The sequence below is a fragment of the Gracilinanus agilis genome, chromosome 1 (genome assembly GCF_016433145.1).
Source record: "Gracilinanus agilis isolate LMUSP501 chromosome 1, AgileGrace, whole genome shotgun sequence".
NCBI classification, from domain to species: Eukaryota; Metazoa; Chordata; class Mammalia; order Didelphimorphia; family Didelphidae; genus Gracilinanus; species Gracilinanus agilis.
The window spans coordinates 277,581,133-277,601,261 of NC_058130.1; the positions used below are offsets into that span (position 1 = coordinate 277,581,133).

General features: G+C 33.4%; 1 protein-coding gene across 1 annotated transcript in view; it reads left to right on the top strand.

Annotated features, from left to right (window-relative positions):
- Nucleotides 1-20,129, top strand: part of DMXL1 (Dmx like 1) — a 198,971-nt gene that overhangs the window by 124,252 nt on the left and 54,590 nt on the right. The window contains exons 30-34 of the mRNA XM_044680002.1: nt 2,960-3,138; nt 4,805-4,953; nt 14,624-14,709; nt 15,830-16,031; nt 18,078-18,195. Of these exons, the coding sequence (XP_044535937.1) occupies nt 2,960-3,138; nt 4,805-4,953; nt 14,624-14,709; nt 15,830-16,031; nt 18,078-18,195 (734 nt within the window). The remainder of the gene's footprint in view (nt 1-2,959; nt 3,139-4,804; nt 4,954-14,623; nt 14,710-15,829; nt 16,032-18,077; nt 18,196-20,129) is intronic.

Consider the following 20,129-nt stretch of genomic DNA (forward strand, 5'->3'; position numbering starts at 1 on the left):
ATTTTATTTACATGTGTACTAATCTCATTCTTGTCACTACTAGTGCATTAACTTCTTTTTTTAAGACTTTTTTTAAACCCTAATATGTTTTATATATATCCTTCTTTATTAATTTTATTTGTTACAGGACTAGGCAATGGGGGTTAAGTGATTTGCCCAGGATCACACAGCTAAGAAGTGTGTCTGAGGCCAGATTTGAACCTAGGACCTCCCGTCTCTAGGCCTGGCTCTCAATCCACTGAGCCATCCAGCTGCTCTCAGTGCATTAACTTTTTAATAATCCTGTAGCAATATTTTTTGTCCCCGAAGCGCCAAAGACATCCAACATATGAATGCAATCATATACCAAGAACTTTGTATCAATTATGTCCCAGACATTCATATGACTGTTGCCACCAGCATTGGGGTCAATACTTAAACTGGCTTAAGGACAATTGTGAATAGCATAAAAATGATTTGATGGTATTGCTGTGGCTTTGACAGGAAGAATTAGAGATTGGAGTATTCCAGTTCATATAGAATTTAACTCCATAAGAGTTTCTTTAAGTCAGAACAGATTCTTAATCCTTGTGAGGTAGACAGCCTTTTCTTTTCCAAGAATTAAATGTCACATATTTGATTTATAAAGTATTAGTTCACTAGTAGCTATTGGAGAGCTCTGTTTAATTTATTTTTTTAACTCTTTAAGTTTCTGAAGAAAAAAACTGTGCCTTTTTGTTTACTTCTTTCTAGTTTGGTTTTCTACTTTAACATTAAAATGGAGTTAATTGAATAGACAAAAAGAAAGATCTCCTTCAGAACAGAAATTTTATGATTATTCTTTTCCCAAGACATTTTATCATGTTTCATTTGTTTGCGAAAACTACATTAAAAATAATTGTTTATAGCAATTTTCAAAATTTTTAGCTATTTGTAGACAATATCAAATCATTCCATTTCCATTTATTATCTCTTACTTTTCTGGTTCATCATTGAATAGCTGGATTCACAGACTGTACTTAAAAAATTAATAAAGCATAAAAGGGAAGGAAAAAAGTAAACAACCAAGCACCTTCCTAAACTTGCTTTCTAACATATACTTTCTCCGTTTTTTTTTTTTTTTTTATTACATCTTAATGGTAGAGAAAAATGTATATTGATAGCATTTTTTTAAAACCAAAGTTAAAGTTTGTCAGGAATTTTTTCTTGAATCTTTACATCTGTTCAAAAGTAGTCATTTAGGGGGCAGCTGGGTAGCTCAGTGGATTGAGAGCCAGACCTAGAGATGAAAAGTCCTAGGTTCAAATCTGACCTCAGACACTTCCTAGCTGTGTGACCCTGGGCAAGTCACTTAACCCCCATTGTCTAGCCCTTATCACACTTTTTTTTTTTTTTTAAATCCTTAACTTCTTTGTATTGGCTCCTTGGTGGAACAGTGGTAAGGGTGGGCAATGGGGGTCAAGTGACTTGCCCAGGGTCACACAGCTGGGAAGTGTAGTGTCTGAGGCTGGATTTGAACCTAGGACCTCCTGTCTCTAGGCCTGACTCTCAATCCACTGAGTACCCAGCTGCCCCCCTTACCACACTTCTGCCTTGGAATCAATAAAGGCAGAAGGTAAGTGTTTTAAAAAATAGTCATTTACAAATTAGGTATTCTTTTTTTATATAATATTAAGTCTTAGAAGGTAGTATTCCTTCTGGTTGGGTTGTAGGACCACTTTACCCCTCTTAATATCCCTTCTCAGAGAAAGATAAAACACTCCCTAAAAAAAAAAAAATAAAAATCTTGAATTGTGATATAAATCAGGCTGATGATACTTTCAGATTCTTGGCAAGGAGTCTTGTACTAGTTTATAGTTAATAGCAAGTATACACTGTATAATGCCTTTCTCATTATGAAAATAAAGTTGCATTGAAATTTTAAAAAGAAAAAATTTTGCAAGAGTAAAGGACATTTCCAAATGATTATCTTGCATTAATAAATTCTGGCAAAACTTTTAGAATATATCTAAATTTGCCCAGAATACATTGGTAAATTTGAGCTTCTGAGTGTTTTAAGCCAAAGGCTATTTATCAAAGTTTAGTCAGAAACAAAAAAATAATAATTTTGAAATACCTTTCCAGTTATTTAAAAGAAAATTAATGATAACATTTAGGTTTTGTTTTTAGTGCCACAATGCTAAATATTCTTTTAATTTCCTTAGTTTTAAAAAAGTGATCATGGTAAAAGTTAATAAGTTTCTGCTAAAAATAATGCATGTGCATGCTATTTGACAGTTGACCATCTCTAAACAATAAATTATAGAATAAATTATGTTACAGCACAAAAATCTGCAACCTGTGCAGAGGTAAGTAAACTAATTGATATAAAAAGGACATAATCTTAAAGTCTTATGGAATAATTGTCACTTGGTTATCTGCTTTTTTTATGACATACATCATTGGCTAAAAAATTTTGGTGTGATTTATTATACAATAATTTTTTAATGACATTATGTTTTTTAATGAATGGAAAAATAAATTATGTAAAGTATTTGGTATTTAAAGCAGTACAGGTATTTAATGCCTAGTATAACACCAATGACTAGAAATGACATAAATCTCCCTGTAATTTTTTTACCTTGAATGTAAATTCACTTGGATAATCTCAGTTCTTCAGGTAGAGATGAGAGGGATCTCTTATAGTGGAAAGATTTTTCCTTTAGTTAAAAAGAAATCCTAATTCTGTGTTGGTGCTTTTTAAAATTTCGAGCATTAGAAGAATGATGACAAAATTTCCATAAAATTTGCTTTTATCTCCTTTCATTTTTCCCTTTCTGTTTTCTTAATTGAGTAATACAAAGCTTTTGCCTTTTGTGCTCATTTTAATTTTTTTTTGAAATAAAATTAGATGATATTAAGTAGGAAGAAATTGTAAATTTTATTGAACATGAAAGTTGTATTTCTTCTTTACTGATATCTTTTCCCCCAAAATTTTTAGTTTCTTCTTCAGTTGAAGATGGTGAAAAACAGCACAGACGATCTAGGACATCAAAAATAGCTTCCAAAGAGTGCCCTCTACAGAATTCTTCCTCACCTGCTGGAGACCAGGAATCTTTGATTTATAAGGAAAAATTTATTCCTCCTGAGCTTAGTATCTGGGATTATTTCATAGCAAAGGTACCTAGTGTGATCATCAAATATTCATGTATTCAAATTCAAATGAAATTATTTTAAAAAAAGACTCCATTTCTCTTACTTTTAAATATTTTACTGGAACACTTTTAAAAAGATAGTTTTTGCAGGTTAATTGTGAAAAATGTTTTTTTTCTGATAGCCTTTATCACTTTCTAAATTGTTTAAGCCTTCTTATAAAAACCAATAATTAGATGATTTATGACTTTAGAGATTTCTAAAAGGGGAATTTATGCTTTGATTCTGAAAAGATAAAAAGCACATATACTTTACATAATTAGAGAAAGCAAGGAGAAGAAGATATATTAATGATAATGCCAAGGAAATAGAATGGTTGGAACCTAAAAAAAAGATGCATACTGATATATGAAATTTTCAGAGACTGAAGGAAGGAAGGAAGGAAGGAAGGAAGGAAGGAAAAAAGAAAATATACACGAATTAAACCTTTATTGTATACCAGGTACTGTGCTAATGTGTATTGCTGTTGGAGAAAAGTTGGATACTTCACAGCTTAAGTATGAAAGGAGTTACTGTTTGCTTCCCTTTGTTTCTTTAGTTTTTGCTGCTGCATGTTCTCAGAGATATAAGAGTAATAGTACTTGAGACTACTTCATACCTAGGGAACACATATCAAAGATAATACTGCTGACTTATTTGCTCTAGCACAAGAGAGCCATTAGAGAGTCCATCAGTAAACATTTTAAGTGCCTTCTATGTGCTAAACGCTATAGTAAGCACTGGGGATAAAAAAAAAAATAGAGGCAAACACAGTCCCTACCCTCAAGGAATTTATAATCTATTGGAGGAGACAACATGCAAACAAATATATACAAAGCAAGCCACATATGAGATGAATAGGAAATAGTTAAGAAAGGAAGATACTGGAATTCAAAGGAGTTGAGAAAGACTTCCTGTATAAGGAAGGATTTTAGAGCAGGTAGAGGAGAGAACCAGATAATTCCTGGAGCCTAGTGATGGCAAATCTTGTTTGTGGAACAGGTAGGAGACCATTGTCTCTGTTTTAAAGAGTATATGTCAAGCATTAAGGTATAAGAAAGCTGGAAAGGTAGGAGTAGGCAATTAAGGGCTTTGGATGCTAATTTTTGTACTTGCTCTTGGAGGCAATAGGTAGTCCTTGGAGTTTATTAGTAGAATGACATGTTTATTATATAGTATTTAAGGAAAATCACTTTAGTGATTCAATAGAAAATGAATTGGATTACGAAGAGATTTGAGGCAGAGGGAGCCTACCAACAGACTTAATGCAGGGCCACTGTGGTCATGTTTTGGAAGCAAATTAATTGCTTGGCATATCACTATGCCAAAAAACAAAGAACAATGGCGCAATAAACATTTTTTAAGTGTTTGTTTTTTTATGTGCTAGGTACTAGGTACTGATTTTGACTAGTTTCATATCACTAGTAATCTTATATCATTGAAGTCTCCATTTCAGTAGGATTCTCAGCTATATTTCTGTTCCCTCTGTTACCTGTACCATCCCAGGATCAGAATGTCCTTTGTCTTATTTATCTGCTGTTAATAGAAGTACCAATAGAAATGTTTTTAAATGACATAAAATACTGTTTGGATATATATTTGGATGCCTTGGTTAACATGATTGGATTATGAATTGTATTAAATTTTATTTTAGCCTTTTTTACCACCTTCTCAAAGTAGAGCAGAATATGATTCAGAAGAGAGTCAGGAAAGTGGTGATGATGAGGATGAGGATGGTGATGATGAAGATGTTTTAACTTCAGATTATCAACTCCAAGAGCATGCTAATTCAAATTCATACAGGTATAAATTATGAATTTTAAGTTTCTTTGGGACAATTTTATTTCTAAAGAATTTCAAGTACTTAACCATTTATATAAGATTTTTAATCTTTATACATTATAGAAAAATTAGTTTCTATTTCTGCCTCTACTTTTCAACATCTAGGCCCTCAATTCCTTGTAATCTCCCCTTTATCCTCTATCACTCACTTTTTTCAAACTATTTTGCCTAACCTTAGGAACCTCTGGTAGTTTCTTTTATCTCGAAATTAAGGCTCTTTCTCTGGTTTCACAACCAAGATGTTATGCTATTGACCATATCCTTTTTGATAGTTTCTCAGTCTTCAGATATTAAGACATTCAGACCTGGACTGTCTTCCTTTCTGGCTTATTTTTACATTGTCTCCATTTAAGTGCCTCTTCTTACTGCTACCCACTAAATGTGGATCTTCTCTCAAAGGTGAATTCTTTCATTCCCATAACTTTAATTATTGCTTCTTTGCAAGCGCTTTATCTATAACTCTAGACCTGACCTCTTCTTTGAGCTCCATTCTCAGATTTCTGTCTAACCACTGGATATTTCTACATAGATCAGTATCTCAAAATCAACATTTCTGAAATTGAATTTCTTCCTTCTTATCTTGGGCCCAGCTTTAAAATTTGGCCTCCCTCTGCTATTTACTTCTATGATATTCTTTGAATACTCCTTTCCATTGAGTCTACTTTATGATACCATTATGTCTTGTCTAATCCCCATACTTATAGTCTCTTTCCTCTCCAGTCTATTCTTCATAATGCTTACAGAATAAACTTGTTAATGCATGAGTTTCATTTGCATTACAGAAACCATACCCCTTCAAATAAAACAAACACATGATGTTTAAGAGTATCCTGAAAAACTGAGCTCCCTCCCTAATGTCTAGTTACAGTTGTGGGTATGGCCATTCACTTTAAATGAAATAGATGCCTATGTATTCTGGATTTAGATGCCTATTTAGACTAGTAGACCATTCATACTTGTACAATCAATTTCCAGAACATTTATTTAGTAGATATATAAATTCTGAGCATCATGATTCTGGGAGTTGGTACGGCAATTAATAGCCATCCATCTGGGACCCATGACTTCCAAAACCCAGGCTCTGAAGCCTAAGATTCTTATAGAAGAGATCAGTCCTTTTAGACATCAAGTAGGGATGCTTGTGGTTAAAGAGCTTTCAAAGGTGTTTTGTGAAGTTTTCCTTAAGTCCTTCTTAATGTTCTGAATAATAGGTCTATCAGCCAAATTTTTTCTTTTTAATATTTTCCCATGGTTACACAATTCGTGTTCTTTCCCTCCCCTCTTTCCTAACTCTCTCCCATAGCTGACAAGCAATTCTACTGGGTTATACATGTATCATTGTTCAAAACCTGTTCCCATGTTATTTATATTTGCAATAGAGTGATCTTTTAACATCAGAACCCTAATCATATCCCCATCGAACTATGTGATCAATATATTTTTCTTCTGCATTTCTGTTCCCACAGTTCTTTCTCTGGATGTGGATAGCGCTCTTTTCTCCTAAGTTCCTCTGGATGGTCTTGTGTCATTACATTGCTGCTGGTAGAAAAGTCTTTTACATTCGATTGTGCCACAATGTGTCAGTCTCTGTGTACAAGGTTTTCCTGGTTCTGCTCATTTTGCTCTGCATCGATTCTTGGAGGCCTTTCCATAATTTAGAGACCTAGAGGTCTTTGACATCATTGGGCTCAACTAACCACACTAGCTCTAACTTCTAGGCTTCTTCTTCTTCTTTTTTTTAAACCTTTACTTTCTGCTTTAGTAACAACTCTTAAAACAGAAAGGCAAGGGTGAGGTTAACAGGATTAAATAACTTTCCAGGGTCACGTAGCTAGGAAGTATCTGAGGTCAAATTCAAACTTATCTCCTCTCCACTCCAGGCCTCACAGTCTATCTACTGAGCCACCTCACTGCCCTGCTCTAGGTTTATTTCATTGTACTTCCCTTCATTTACAGAGTTGTAGAGTCTTAGGAACATCAGAGACAGTACAATCTAGTGCAACCTGACCAAGAACTCAAATGAAAAGAAACCTACTGAAGCAGTAATGTCTACTTTTGAATGGTTCAGATTTTTCAGAAATTCCTTACACCAGTCCTAAATTTACTTTTTTGCAGTATTTACCATTGCTCTTAGTTCTCCCCTATGTAGCTAAGAAGAACAAGTCTGTTCCTTCTGCACTTTTATAATTCCTCATACTCAAAAGTCATATAGTATATGGCAGTTCTCATTGTCCCAGTCAAGTGAGATTATTCACTGCTTCTTTATTTCATCTGGCCTTCTTACATACTGACCCTCTCATTTAGAAGAGAGAGACCCTGCATAACCTGCTTGGTTTTAAAAAAATTTTCAATCACATATAGAAACAATCATTAACAATTGTTATCTGAAATTTTGGGATCCAGATTCTTTCCCTACCTCTTTCCTCTTCTCTCCCCAAGACAGTAAATATTCTGATTTAGGTTATGCCAGTGCTGTCATTCAATACATATTTCCATATTCCTTATGCTATGAAAGAATACACATATCGTACATACTAGAAAAGTTATATTTCATTCAGACTCTTTTGACAGTTCCTTCTGTGTCTGTGGACAAAATTTTCATCATGAAACCCTTTGCATTGCTGATAATAGTTTAGTTCTTCATGGTTGATTATCATATACTATTTCTTTTATTGTATTCAGTGTTCTACTGGTTTTGCTTACTTCACTTAGCAAAGCAGCTGAGGGGATTAATAAGACAGTTAAGGCAATTTGGAGTTTATTGTCCTCTGAGTGGGTTGTTTTGTTAGAGAAGCCAGACTGCAAGAGAGTGATGAGTGAATGATTATTGAACACGTGGAAACATAGCATTTCCATTCCTTTTTCAAGAAGTCTGGCAGTAAATGAGACTGGCAGTAGTGATAAAGGAGAACTCTGGAATCCATTAATTCTTAACAAATAGAAACTGTTGTGATACAGAAAAAGGAACAATCAGATTTAGATAGTTTAGACCTAAGGGTAAAATAAGTAATAGCACCCGAATGGGGTGGAATTGTTGAGCAAAAGTTTTTTTCAAGTTTTAGGATTGTGGAGTTCCAAATATATTTGTAAGTAGATAACTAAGGAACCACTAGCCAAGAAGAGACTGACAATGCATGAGATAAAGTGGACGACTAAAGAATCATGGGGTTCTAAGAGAAGGTAAAAACTAAGATAACTATGTCCACTGAATTTATAGTCTAATAGTTTTTAATAAGATAATGTCTTAATTGATATGTCCTAAATAAACAGAGACATGGTGAAAAAAGATCCTTTGATATGGTCCTTGTTTCAATTTATTGTGCTATAGTGGACAGAACTTTTTTTTTTTAAACTCTTACTTTCTTAGAATCAATACTATGTATTGGTTCCAAGGCAGAAGAGTGGTAAGGGCTAGGCAATAGGGGTTAAGTGATTTACCAAGAGTCACACAGCCAGGAAGTGTCTGAGCCAAATTTGAACCTAGGATGTTCCATCTAGGCCCTCTCAATCCATTCCTGGACAGAAAATTTTGTGAACAGATAAGAATCCTGAGTTCTAATCCTGGCTCTGCCATTCGTCAACTTTGCTACTTAACCACCCTGAGACTCAGTACTTTTCTCAGGCAGTGAGCAACTATGTTAACTATGTACCAGTCATTATTCTAAACAATAGGAGTAGAGGGGGCAGCTGGGTGGCCTAGAGATGGGAAGTCCTAGGTTCAAATCTGGCCTCAGCTACTTCCCAGCTGTGTGACCGTGGGCAAGTCACTTAACCCCCATTGCCTAGCCCTTACCACTCTTATGCCTTGGAACCAATATACAGTACTGATTCCAAGACAAAAGGCAAGGCAAAACAAACAAACAAATAAACAATAGCAGTAGAAAGAAAGATAAAATCACAGTCCCTTGCCCTTAAGTTACTCATATTCTTAATGAGTATATAAATTACAAATAAATATACTTACAGTAGATGGAAGGTGTTTTGAGAGGAAAAGGAACTAGCTTATGGACCGAGAAAGCTAGAAGAAAGGAATTGTCTTGAAACTGTCTTGAAAGATGCCAAGATGGGGAGAGCATTCTAGGCAGGGAGAACAGTCAGTTAAAAGTACAGAAATGCGAGATGGAGAGTCATGTGAAGGAATAGCAAGTAGGCCAATGTGGCTAGATCATAGAATGTGTATGTGTTGGGGGAAGAGGGATAAAGAATAAGAAGACTGAAACACTAGGGAGGGAAGAGATTTTGAAGACCTGTATAATCTAAACAGAACTTTATATTTCCTCTGGGTGGTAATAGGGAAGCACTGGAATTTTTTTAGTTAGTGGGAGTTCAAGGGCCATAGTCAGGCCCACACTCAAAAAAAAAACCAAAAAACACTATGGCAGCCAAATGGAGGATAGAGTGGGGAGATAATTAACTCAGGAATACCCAAGAGCAAGCTATTACTTCAGTCCAGGAGAGAGTTAAGAACCAGAGGCAGGTGATGTTTGTGTGAATGTAGAAAAAGGGTTATATGTGAAAGAAGGAAACAAGTTATTAGGCAATGAGCAAGTATAAGAATAGCACCAAAATTTCATAGCTTAGTGACTGGAAGGATTGTGGTAACTTCTAAAGTAATAGAGAATTTGGAAAGGGAATGAGTTAGGAAATGGTTAGTTAGATGCCTATAGATATCCCTTTGAGAAATTTAGAGGCAGTTGCCTAGATATATAGATCCTAAGAAATATCTTCATAGAGTTGATGATAACCAAATGCATAGGAGTTGATCAAGTAAGATCATCAAGTGAGAGAATAAAAAGGGAAAAGAGAAAGGGGCCCAGGACAGAACTTTGGGGGACACTCATAGCAGTTTTGTGATTTTCTTAAGCTCTTTCAGCAGCAAATGAATGGGAAGGAAGGAGGCAGGCATGGCCAGAGTTTGTGTTTAGAAAGTTTCATTGATGTTAGTATAAGAATGGATGCAAAGAGTTTGAGAGTAGAGGAGAATGTAGAGTTCACTAACGTGTTGGTTCACAAAGTCCAGAAAGGGAAGAGGGGGAGGGGAAGGGAGAAAGAAAGAGGAAGAAGAGAGAGTATAGTCACTGCAGCTTTGAAAAAATTTGAGGCTTGGAGACTGGGAGTCACAAGCAGGCCAAAACACAAAAAAGGCATGGAGATGAAGATGAAATGAAAAGATAAGTAGACAAAGGAGTTTTTGAACATTGCCACTGAACACTTTGGGTTGATAGCAAGGTCAGTATGATCATCTGTGTGTACTTCAAGTGAACTGGAAAGGTAGGTTGTAGGAATTTACTAGAAGAATGAAGTTAGGGTGTTTGTACTGTGAGATCTTTTAGTTTCAAGGTAAGAGTTAAAGAAGAGAGAAATGAATATTAATTTTTATAGGTGAGGATTATAATTCTTAACATGATTATTTTGATGACTCAAGATAATATGTGTAAAGTACTTTATAAATTTATATATAAAGTCAGAATGTATTTTATTTCTCTGAATCTAATGAAAATAAGTAGTTTGTTTGCTCAACCAAAACATCAGGGATGTATATGAAAGCATAGATCAATTAATTCACCACCAGGTCCTGGATGGGATGCAGAGATAAAAATGAAATAGTACTCATGCTCATAGAGCTTAAAATGGAAAAGAAGGCTCCTAGGTTCTCAAACTTCTTTTTTTCCTTGACTTCTAATTCAACTGAAACACCTTTCTACATGATCTTAGTGCAAATTTGATCATCTTTTCTCAGTCTTCATTTTTATTGATCTTTCTGCAATATTTGATACCATTGACCATTTTTTCCTCTCTTCTCTTGGTTGTTTCAGATTGCTTTCCCTTAGTTTTCTTCCTGTCTGCCTACCAGTCTTCTTCCCATCTTCCTATACCTGTTTTCCTTTCTGTCTTCCTACCCATCCAGTCTCCTTCAGTGGGCCATAATTCAAATCTCAGGCCCTAAGTTTGGGTCTGCCAAAGGTCCTCTTGGTTCTCTTCTTTCCTTTATATATTTTCTCAGTTGGTAACTGCATCAACTCCTATGCTTGCAGTTTTCTTTTCTATGCAGATTTTTCCTGTGCTCCAGTTTTGCACCTAGTGCTTTTCTGGTAAATATTTAACCCCACTCCACCCCTCACCCCTGCCCCCCAAAAGTACATATGACACACTTCGTTATTAACATCTGTCCCATTACTTTTTAAAGACTAGATGATCAACAATATAACAATAAAACCAAAATCTGATTTTTAACATCTGCCAAATGAAAAGGCTTATAATGGAAATCTATGTCAGCTCTCAAGCTGATTTCTAGCACAACCCTGCTCACATTAAAAAACTACTTTTGGGGTTTCTCAAACTGGATATCTTATAGACGTCTTAAATTTAATGTTACTTTTACCCTATAAATCTGTCCTTCAGAATTTCTGTTTTTCTTTAGAGCACTACCATCCTTATCCAGAGTCTCAAACTTTGGCTAATCATTTACTCTTCACTTTCTTTTTCAACAATACATATACTTAATTGGCAAATCTTGTCATCTCTACCTCCATATCTTTTACATTTATCCCCTTCTTTTTACTCACACAATTATACTTCCCTCCACCCCACCAGTCCAGTTCAAGACCTATCAGCTAGATTATTCATAAAGTCTCTCCACATCTGAAGTTTTTCTCCATTTTTTCTTTTACATAGCTTCTGAAGTGATTTTCCTAAAACTCAGGTCTAATCTAGTCACTCCTTATTAAATTCCAATGGGTCCTTATTTTTGGCATGATCAACTATCTCTCTTTATCTCAATCTTTTTTATGCTTAATTATTAGTATAATGTTACATGTGTGTAGTTTTGGAGTCTAATTGGATGTGCTACCAAAAAATTTGGCATCCACTAGACTAGATGACCTTTCATGTCCCTTCTAGCTCAGATAGCTAGAATTTATAATCATAAATCATAGAATCATCAAAAGGGGGTTGGTTGGGTTTTTTGTTTTTGTTTTTGGTTTTGGTTTTTTTGGCCACAGGAACCCTTGAAATAAATAAAAAGGTAAAGCAACTATTATTCTTATATGGCCATCTTTTGTAGTGATAAGTGGTACAGTGTTGGAGGTGAGGTCAGAAGGTTTAAGAATCCCATAGTTCTTAGACCCTCAAGGAAAGGACATGGACAGAAATTACAAAACATAGGAAATCTGTAATGGGATTCAGATTTGCGTCAGTGGAAGGAGTACTCACACCAGTAATAACAGATCTATCCAAAGACCTTCAGAATAGCTGATGAGTCTAACTCACAGAGTCTTAATCTGGTCTATGAGAAATCTTCGAATTTTGTTTTTAATATTTTGATTACTATATTTCAAAATAACTGTTTGACTTTGTAATCCATTGAAACATTATTCTCAGAAGGTATGCATAGGTTTTGCCAATCTGAATCTGGGTCTATGACACAAAGAAGCCCTGGTTTAATCAGTATATTTTTTATTTGCATTCTTTAAGTGGATACTCTGTGTAATATACAAGGCACAAGCATACAATGGCAAAATCAAAAACAGTCTCTGCCCTCAAGATCTCAAGATGCTGATAGAGTTTCATTTTATACCTTACCCTTTTTTTCTATGCTAACCCGATATTTCTTCTTTGGAATCTATTTTGTCTCATTAATTATTTTTATTGCCATCTTTGAGTTCTCAGAAACCTTTAAAATATATTCACAATATGATGACCAAAAATGGACATGATATAAGAAAGAATTAAAGTAATGCAGTAGGCAGATTGTTAAATTTACAGTCAGAGATCTTGGTTTAAATCCTAACTCTACCACTTACTACTTGTATGACCTTTAACTCATTTATCCTTTCTGTAGCTCTTGTTTATGATCTATGAAATGAGGTGGTTAGGCTGTATGAATTTTCCTTCTGGTTCTAAATTAATAATTCTATGATCAGTTCTTGCATTGTATACTTAAGAAGAGGTATAGAATTTCAGGTATTCTACATCATTTGTCAACCCCTTTTCATTTTATAGGTCATAAAACTGAAGTGAAATGATTTATTTATCATACAGATAACTAGTTACATTGAATGTTAAATTGAGCATTTTTATTTAAAGTCAACCTTTTGTAATAAGTGAAGGTAAACATTTTTATATTATAAAAATTATAAAGTGAGTACACCTACAACCAAAATTTTACACATTTAAAAACCATCTTATAAGAAATCTTTAAAAGCAATAGGGATTAAAGCTTACTATAAATACAAGATTGAAAAGATTAATTATGGTTAAAAAATCTTAGATATGTATTGGACAATAATTAGAATTGCCATGATTTGTTTGAACTTCAGGGATATCTGTAGTGATTAATAAGAAATGATTGGTTGCTATAATGAATAAGATCGTGAAGAAGAACCAAAACAATGTAATATCATGGAAGCCAAAGGAAGAAAAAGAGAAAGCCTTCTATATACATATCTTCTAATAGGAACTAACCCTCACATATAAAGGTGGAAAACACAAAAGTCTTCCTGATGTTGCCTAGCATTTTTATAATCATTTGGAAAGGAACAATATATTATTTTTAAGAAATAGTACATAATTAGTTTCCTTATCTCTAAAATGACAAAGTTGGACATAATGATCTCTGAGGCCCTTTTACCCCTAGGCCTGTGAACCTATGCTTTTTCTTTTTCCCTATAGTAGAAAATTTTTCTGAGTGCAGTCAGTCATATCATGACCCATGCCCTGCTGAATTATTTCGTTATGAGATAACTAGGTAAAGTCCACAAAAGTGTGATCTAAAGCTGATTTTGGGGTTGACCAAAGCATGTCTTATTCTCTTCCTCTTTTATAGGTTCATAATAAATACCTGCCAGCATATGTACCTTAATATTCTGTTTCTCTTACTTATATCCACACTTTCCCCCTTTAATATGTGCATATATAACTGATGTGGAAGGAGTTTCCTTTTTTTTTTAATAATGTTTATATTTCCAGAACCATTTACATCTTCCTAATTCAATACTAGTTATGAATGATATTCTTTTTGTCTCTTTATTATGTCTTTTATTAATATTATAACCTTGAACCTTGATCTCTAATTATTTGGCTTATTTCTCATTTCCTCACACTTAATTATAAACATTTTATTAGAGAACCATGTATTTTCCATTTTATTTATTATTATTATAACTGTCTTCCTTGGGGATATTTTTTTTTGGTCCAGTAACTAACTTAATTTAGGGAACTTATGATAAGGAAACTCCCTCTACTAATGCAGATCATTGACTGTCCTGCAATTTATATAACCTTAGGGAGTTGCCAGGGCTACTTATAGATTAAATAATTTGCTCAATGTTGTACAAACTATATGTCTAAGATAGGATTCCATTTTAGACATTCTTTGTAATTCTATCTCTTGTTCTCTTTTAGTTAACATATTTATAGTTCCATCATATATAACTTAGAATCTTTTTTTCTGCTAAAGAAATTCAACCTTCATGGGAAAGATTAAAAACAAATAGATGAACAGGTTAAGACTGAGATGGCAATGTATTAGAAAGAGTTTGATAGTATGTATTGTTTTAACTAAAGAGAAAATCTCAATGTACTCTAAAAATGTTAAATGTGTTTATAAATAATTCACTGATATTATTTTTAGTTGGTCATTGATGCGATTGGCTATGGTACAGTTGGTGCTTCATAATTTGAAGACTTTCTATCCATTGGCTGGTCATGATCTTTCAGGTAATAAATGCTTTAATATCTATTACTATCTTTACTTTAGAACCTTTATCCTGCATAGAATAATAGTTTTTCAAATCCATCGTACCAGACTTGTTAACCATTTGATAAATATTTCAAAAATTTTATGTTCATATTTATCTGTTTGAATACTTATACTGAAACCTATTTACTTATGAATCCAATTTAAAGAAAAATTTAAATCCTTGCTCTATACAAAACACGCCAAGTACTGTGATAGATACAGAAACAATTTAGCTATGGAATCTGGAGTTTACAATATACAGTGTTGCTCAAAGTCCAAGGAAGGAAAAATCAGTTTTGACCAAAGAGTTAGTTTTAGAGAAGGTAGAAGGAATACATGTATTTTATGAGCTGTTAAAAGGATGTCCAAACAGATGTAAACATTGAATATTGGAATATGTAAATATAGAGCTAAAGATAAAGCTATGTCTGGAGATAAAGATTTAGAGTTATTCATACAGAGGTGATAGTCAAAACTGCAAGAGTAGACTGTATAAATACCAAAGTAAAAATAAGACTGAAGTTTGGACCCTGGGTACCACATATATTAAGTAAGTGAAGGAAACAGAGGAATAGGAGAGGTAGAAGAAAAATCAAGAGATTGTGGCTTGAAGAAGCCATGAAAGGGGATAGAATATGTAAGATTATCAGGAACCTGATATCTTCTCTGGTTTGGAATTTGCTACTATCTTAGAGAAATTTGTCTTGGAGCCAGCAGCAGAAGAGCTTGACTTGCTAGCTAGCCAGGAAAGCAGTTTATGTGACCCCTCTTCAACCCTATTTTGCAAACCATCAAATCTTACATAACATAAAAGCTTTTTTTCTTTGCTCCATTCTCATTATAATTTACTATGATAAAGCATAATTTGATTCCTTTAATATTTGTTGGCCTTGATGTGATATTGTAGATGATCTTTTTGTAGTTTTCTAAGACATTTGCCTATTTTTGTGATACTATAAATATTGAAAATATTTATATTTTAAAACCCCTTTGGATTCTCCAAGAAAAGAAGAACATGTATTAATATTTAATGTCAGAAAGTCATTTTTAGAATTGAAAGATAAAAGAGTAAATAGAGGTACTTTATTTTCTATTTAGAGCTTCCAGTTAGCTCACCACTATGTCATGCAGTTCTAAAAGCTCTTCAGTGCTGGGAACAAGTCCTCCTCCGAAGACTTGAAATACATGGTGGGCCACCTCAAAATTATATGGCAAGTCATACCTCTGAGGAAAGTTTGTCAGCAGGTCCTGCAATTCTTCGCCATAAAGCTTTGCTTGAACCTACGAACACCCCCTTTAAGTACGTATTTTTATGAATATTATCTTTGGTGTATATATAAGAATTTTGTAGTTGATCATTGTCATTAGTAAAATGTTTGAAGGTCTCATTTACATATGAAGCTACTTTGATAGTTCTTGTACATCTATATAAAACAGTATTTATTCTCTTTTTTGAAGAGAAAATTTCTATGAATCATTCATTCATGGAGTAGAAAAATATTTTCCTTGTGTCTACCATGTACCTGATTTTCTTCCATTCCATTTCTAGAATTTACTTTGTATTTGTTTAATTAAAAGGTAAGTATTTTCAGGCAGCTGGGTAGAAAAGTGGATAGAGTACAAGGCCTGGAGTCAAGATCTGAGTTCAAATGTGGCCTCAGATACTTACTAGCTGTGTGACTCTGGGCAAGTCAGCTAACCCTGCTTGTCTCAGTTTCCTCCATCTGTAAGATGATCTAGAGAAGAAAACAGCAAATCACTCCAAGTATATTTGCCAAGTAAATTCCAAATGGGGTCAAAAAGAGTTGGATAAAATGACTAAACAACAACAAATATTTTCAATGGCCCTTGACATTCATATCCTAATATCTATGATGATAGGAATGTACATTTTTATTCATCTTTTTAAAATAGCTTGAATAGTTCCAGAATATATTCAGTGCTTTCTAGTATTGCCCATCAAAGTGGTTTGAGGTTTCTCCTTGGGAGAATGGTAATACATTTCCTTTAAAACTGACCAGTTTGTTTCTCTCAGTGATATTCTTTTATCTCCCAACCTCATATAGGGTTCAATTAACATTTAGAAGAAAATCTATACTATTGTCTTCTGAAATTCTTTTCTATTTACTTTGTACAAATCTTCTGTGTAACTAGTTATTTACCTGTTTTCTCCTCATTAGAATGTAAATTCCTTTATGGGAAAGAACACTATCCACATCCAGAGAAAGAACTGTGGAAGTAGAAACACAGATGGAAAACATGATCAATCATGTATTTCGATGGGGATATGATTAGGGTTTTTATGTTGAAAGGTCACTATATTGCAAATATGAATAACATGTAAATAAGTTAGTGGAATTTCTTATCAGCTCTGTAAGGCGGGGGGGTGGAGGGGGAAGAAGGTTGGGGAAAATCATGAATCATGTAACCATGGAAAAATAGTCTAAATTTTTAAAAAGGGAAAAAACAATAAAAAAAAAAGAATGCAAGTTTCCTGGGGCTGCTAGGTGTTCCATTGGATAGAGAGTCAAGTCTGAAGATAGGAGGTCATGGGTTCACATTTGACTCACAGATACTCCCTAGCTTTGTGACCCTCGGCAAGCCACTTAGCCCCAGTTGCTTAGCCCTTACCACTCTTTTGCCTTGGAACCAATAATTAGTATTGATTCTAAGACAGAAGTGAAGTGTTTAAGGGGAAAAAATAAAATTAAATAAAAGTTCCTTGACGAAAGGAACAGTTTTTTTGCCCTTTATTTGGGTATCCCTAGAACTAAGCACAATGTCTCAGTTGTAGAAAGTACTAAATAAATATCTTTTGACTGGCTATATTAAGTTTGCTATATTAGTTAACTTTTTTAGTTGATAGGAGGAAAGAAGAACAATTATAAATTTATCTATCATGAACAGTAAGAGGCCAGTGTAGGCTACCCTATAACTTTAAAAAAATGTGATTGATTTAAAAATTTGATTGTTTTATTTGAAATTCATTTTTTACAAGCCCTCCCATTTTGTTGTAGTATATTTTCTAAAAATTCAACAGATAATTACATGATAATTATTAATCACTTGTGCTTTTTTTTTGTGTGTGAACCTAGCACAGAAAATTCACAAAATTATAATGAAGTTGTTGTAAATATCCGTTTTCCTCTATTGCTCCTTTATACCTTAAGTTATTACCAAACTTGGTTGCTATGATATAAAATAATCTATAGCTCAATTTCATTAGGCTCTTTTTACTTTTATAGAAGCTCAGAAAATGATTTGTTTAATTAGTACTTAGGACAATATAACACCCGCCATTAAATTAATAATCACTTTTTGTTTACTTATATCTGACTGTCTGCAGATCTAAACATCATCTGGCACTATCAGTGAAGAGACTTTGGCAGTACTTGGTGAAACAGGAAGAAATTCAGGAAACTTTTATCAGAAATATATTTACAAAGAAGAGGTGCCTAAATGAGGTAGAATTTTAAAATTATTGATTTGTGAAAGTTGTTTTGAGTTAAAAAGGTTTCAGAGTTGTTTTTAAGACAAGTGACATTTCATATAAAGCAAATCATCACTGAAAATTAGCCTTCTAGAAGAATATTCAAGGAAGTGAGGGAAAAGACAAGAGGTAATCTCAGATTTCCAAAGGTTTTGAATTTATACAATTAGGGAGGTATGTCTAGGGATTTTTTTCATTTTGTAGTAAGTGTTCCCAACTACATAGTTATCTGAGATAAAAATTTTGGATTGTGTGGTATATATACTTATTAAGAAATATGGTTCTTGAATTTTGAAAAATATAACTATGAGGCTTTCAAGTTTTTCAGCATTTGTAATATCTTTTAGACTTTTTGTGTGAAAACACAACATGGTGTCTTTATCTTCCTAGTTTTCAAGTACTTTTATCTACTACTTGTTTATTTATATCTGTTGTTCCTTATCTTCTCTTTTCATTGTTCTTTGTATGCCACTTTTGACTGAAGATTTCATAAGTATAACATTTATAGATAACTTACCTTTTCCATTAGTGCCCAATTATTATTCTGAAATAGTATACTTGACAACTGACAGGATGTAGTGGTTTGGGAAATAGAAATGGAAATTATTAAACAACTAGAATTAAACTCAACATTTTCTTAAATTGTCTGTAGAATTTACCTAAGTGAAGGTAAATATGTGTGTGTGTATACACACATGTACATATAGTAAAGTTCCACCTGTATTTTTTCCCATATTCCATAGAGGAATGTAATTTCACAGGTATATTATGTGGACTATATGAATCTGTGTGATTTGTTTCATATTTATGAATCAAATAATTTTCATAAAGAAATAATAGGGATTGATTAAGATATTTTGTGGAGAATATCGCTTGATTTTCTTTATTCCTTGGAAAGACAAAGTAGATGATTATTTCATCAAATTTCTCATAGTTCGGGTGCCTTAATTTATCTTAGTCCTGTGCAACATGTATATTAAGTCTTTTTGTTGTTGTTGTTAAGATTACAAGATTACCTTCCTAAAACCCAAGGAGGGTGTAAATTGAGAATTTGGTATGTAAGGGTAAATTTGGAAATATTTTGAGTCTTATATAAATCACTTCAGATTCTTTTATGTTCAAAGATCTTTCTTTTCAGTAATTTTTTATTTCTTCCAAAAAATATTAGGGGGGGAATTTCAGTAGTAACCAATAATCGTCATTTAAACAATTAGAGTATAACTCCAGATCGTTCATGAACAGCTGAAGGAAAGAGAAGCACCAGAGATAAGAATTCATTGATTAGTCAGAACTCTCGGAAGGAGAATTTTCTGTATATATAAATACTCTAAATTAAATTGCATATGAAGCAGTATTTCAAGAAATAGAATCTAATGGTACATAAGCAAACTCCTAATATGACCAGATAATAGACTCTAAAACTAGTACCTTTTAGTTTCTCCTGTTCTTTAAAATGCAGAGATTCTTAACTTTGAGTTTTTTTGACAGTCAAGAGACACCCCTTCTCAGAATAATGGTTATAAATACATAAAATAAAATAGGATTATAAAGGAAATCAATCATATTAAAATAGACTAATGGAAATATTAAGAAAATAAGTTCATAGACCCCCAAGTTAAGAATCTTTGCTCTAATGTGATATTAACATAAGACTTAATTAAATTAATGAAATTGTTTCAGGTGTAAATTAGATTCATTTTTAATAAGAGATTTTCAGTCTTGAAGAATTTTTTTTGAAACACTATGGTATTTGTAAATAGTTTAAATCAGTGGTTCCCAAACTTTTTTGGCCTACTGCCCCCTTTCCAGAAAAAATATTACTTAGCCCCCTGGAAATTAATTTTTTTTTTTAAATTTTAATAGCAATTAGTAGGAAAGATAAATGCTCCTGTGGCCATCACCGCTCTC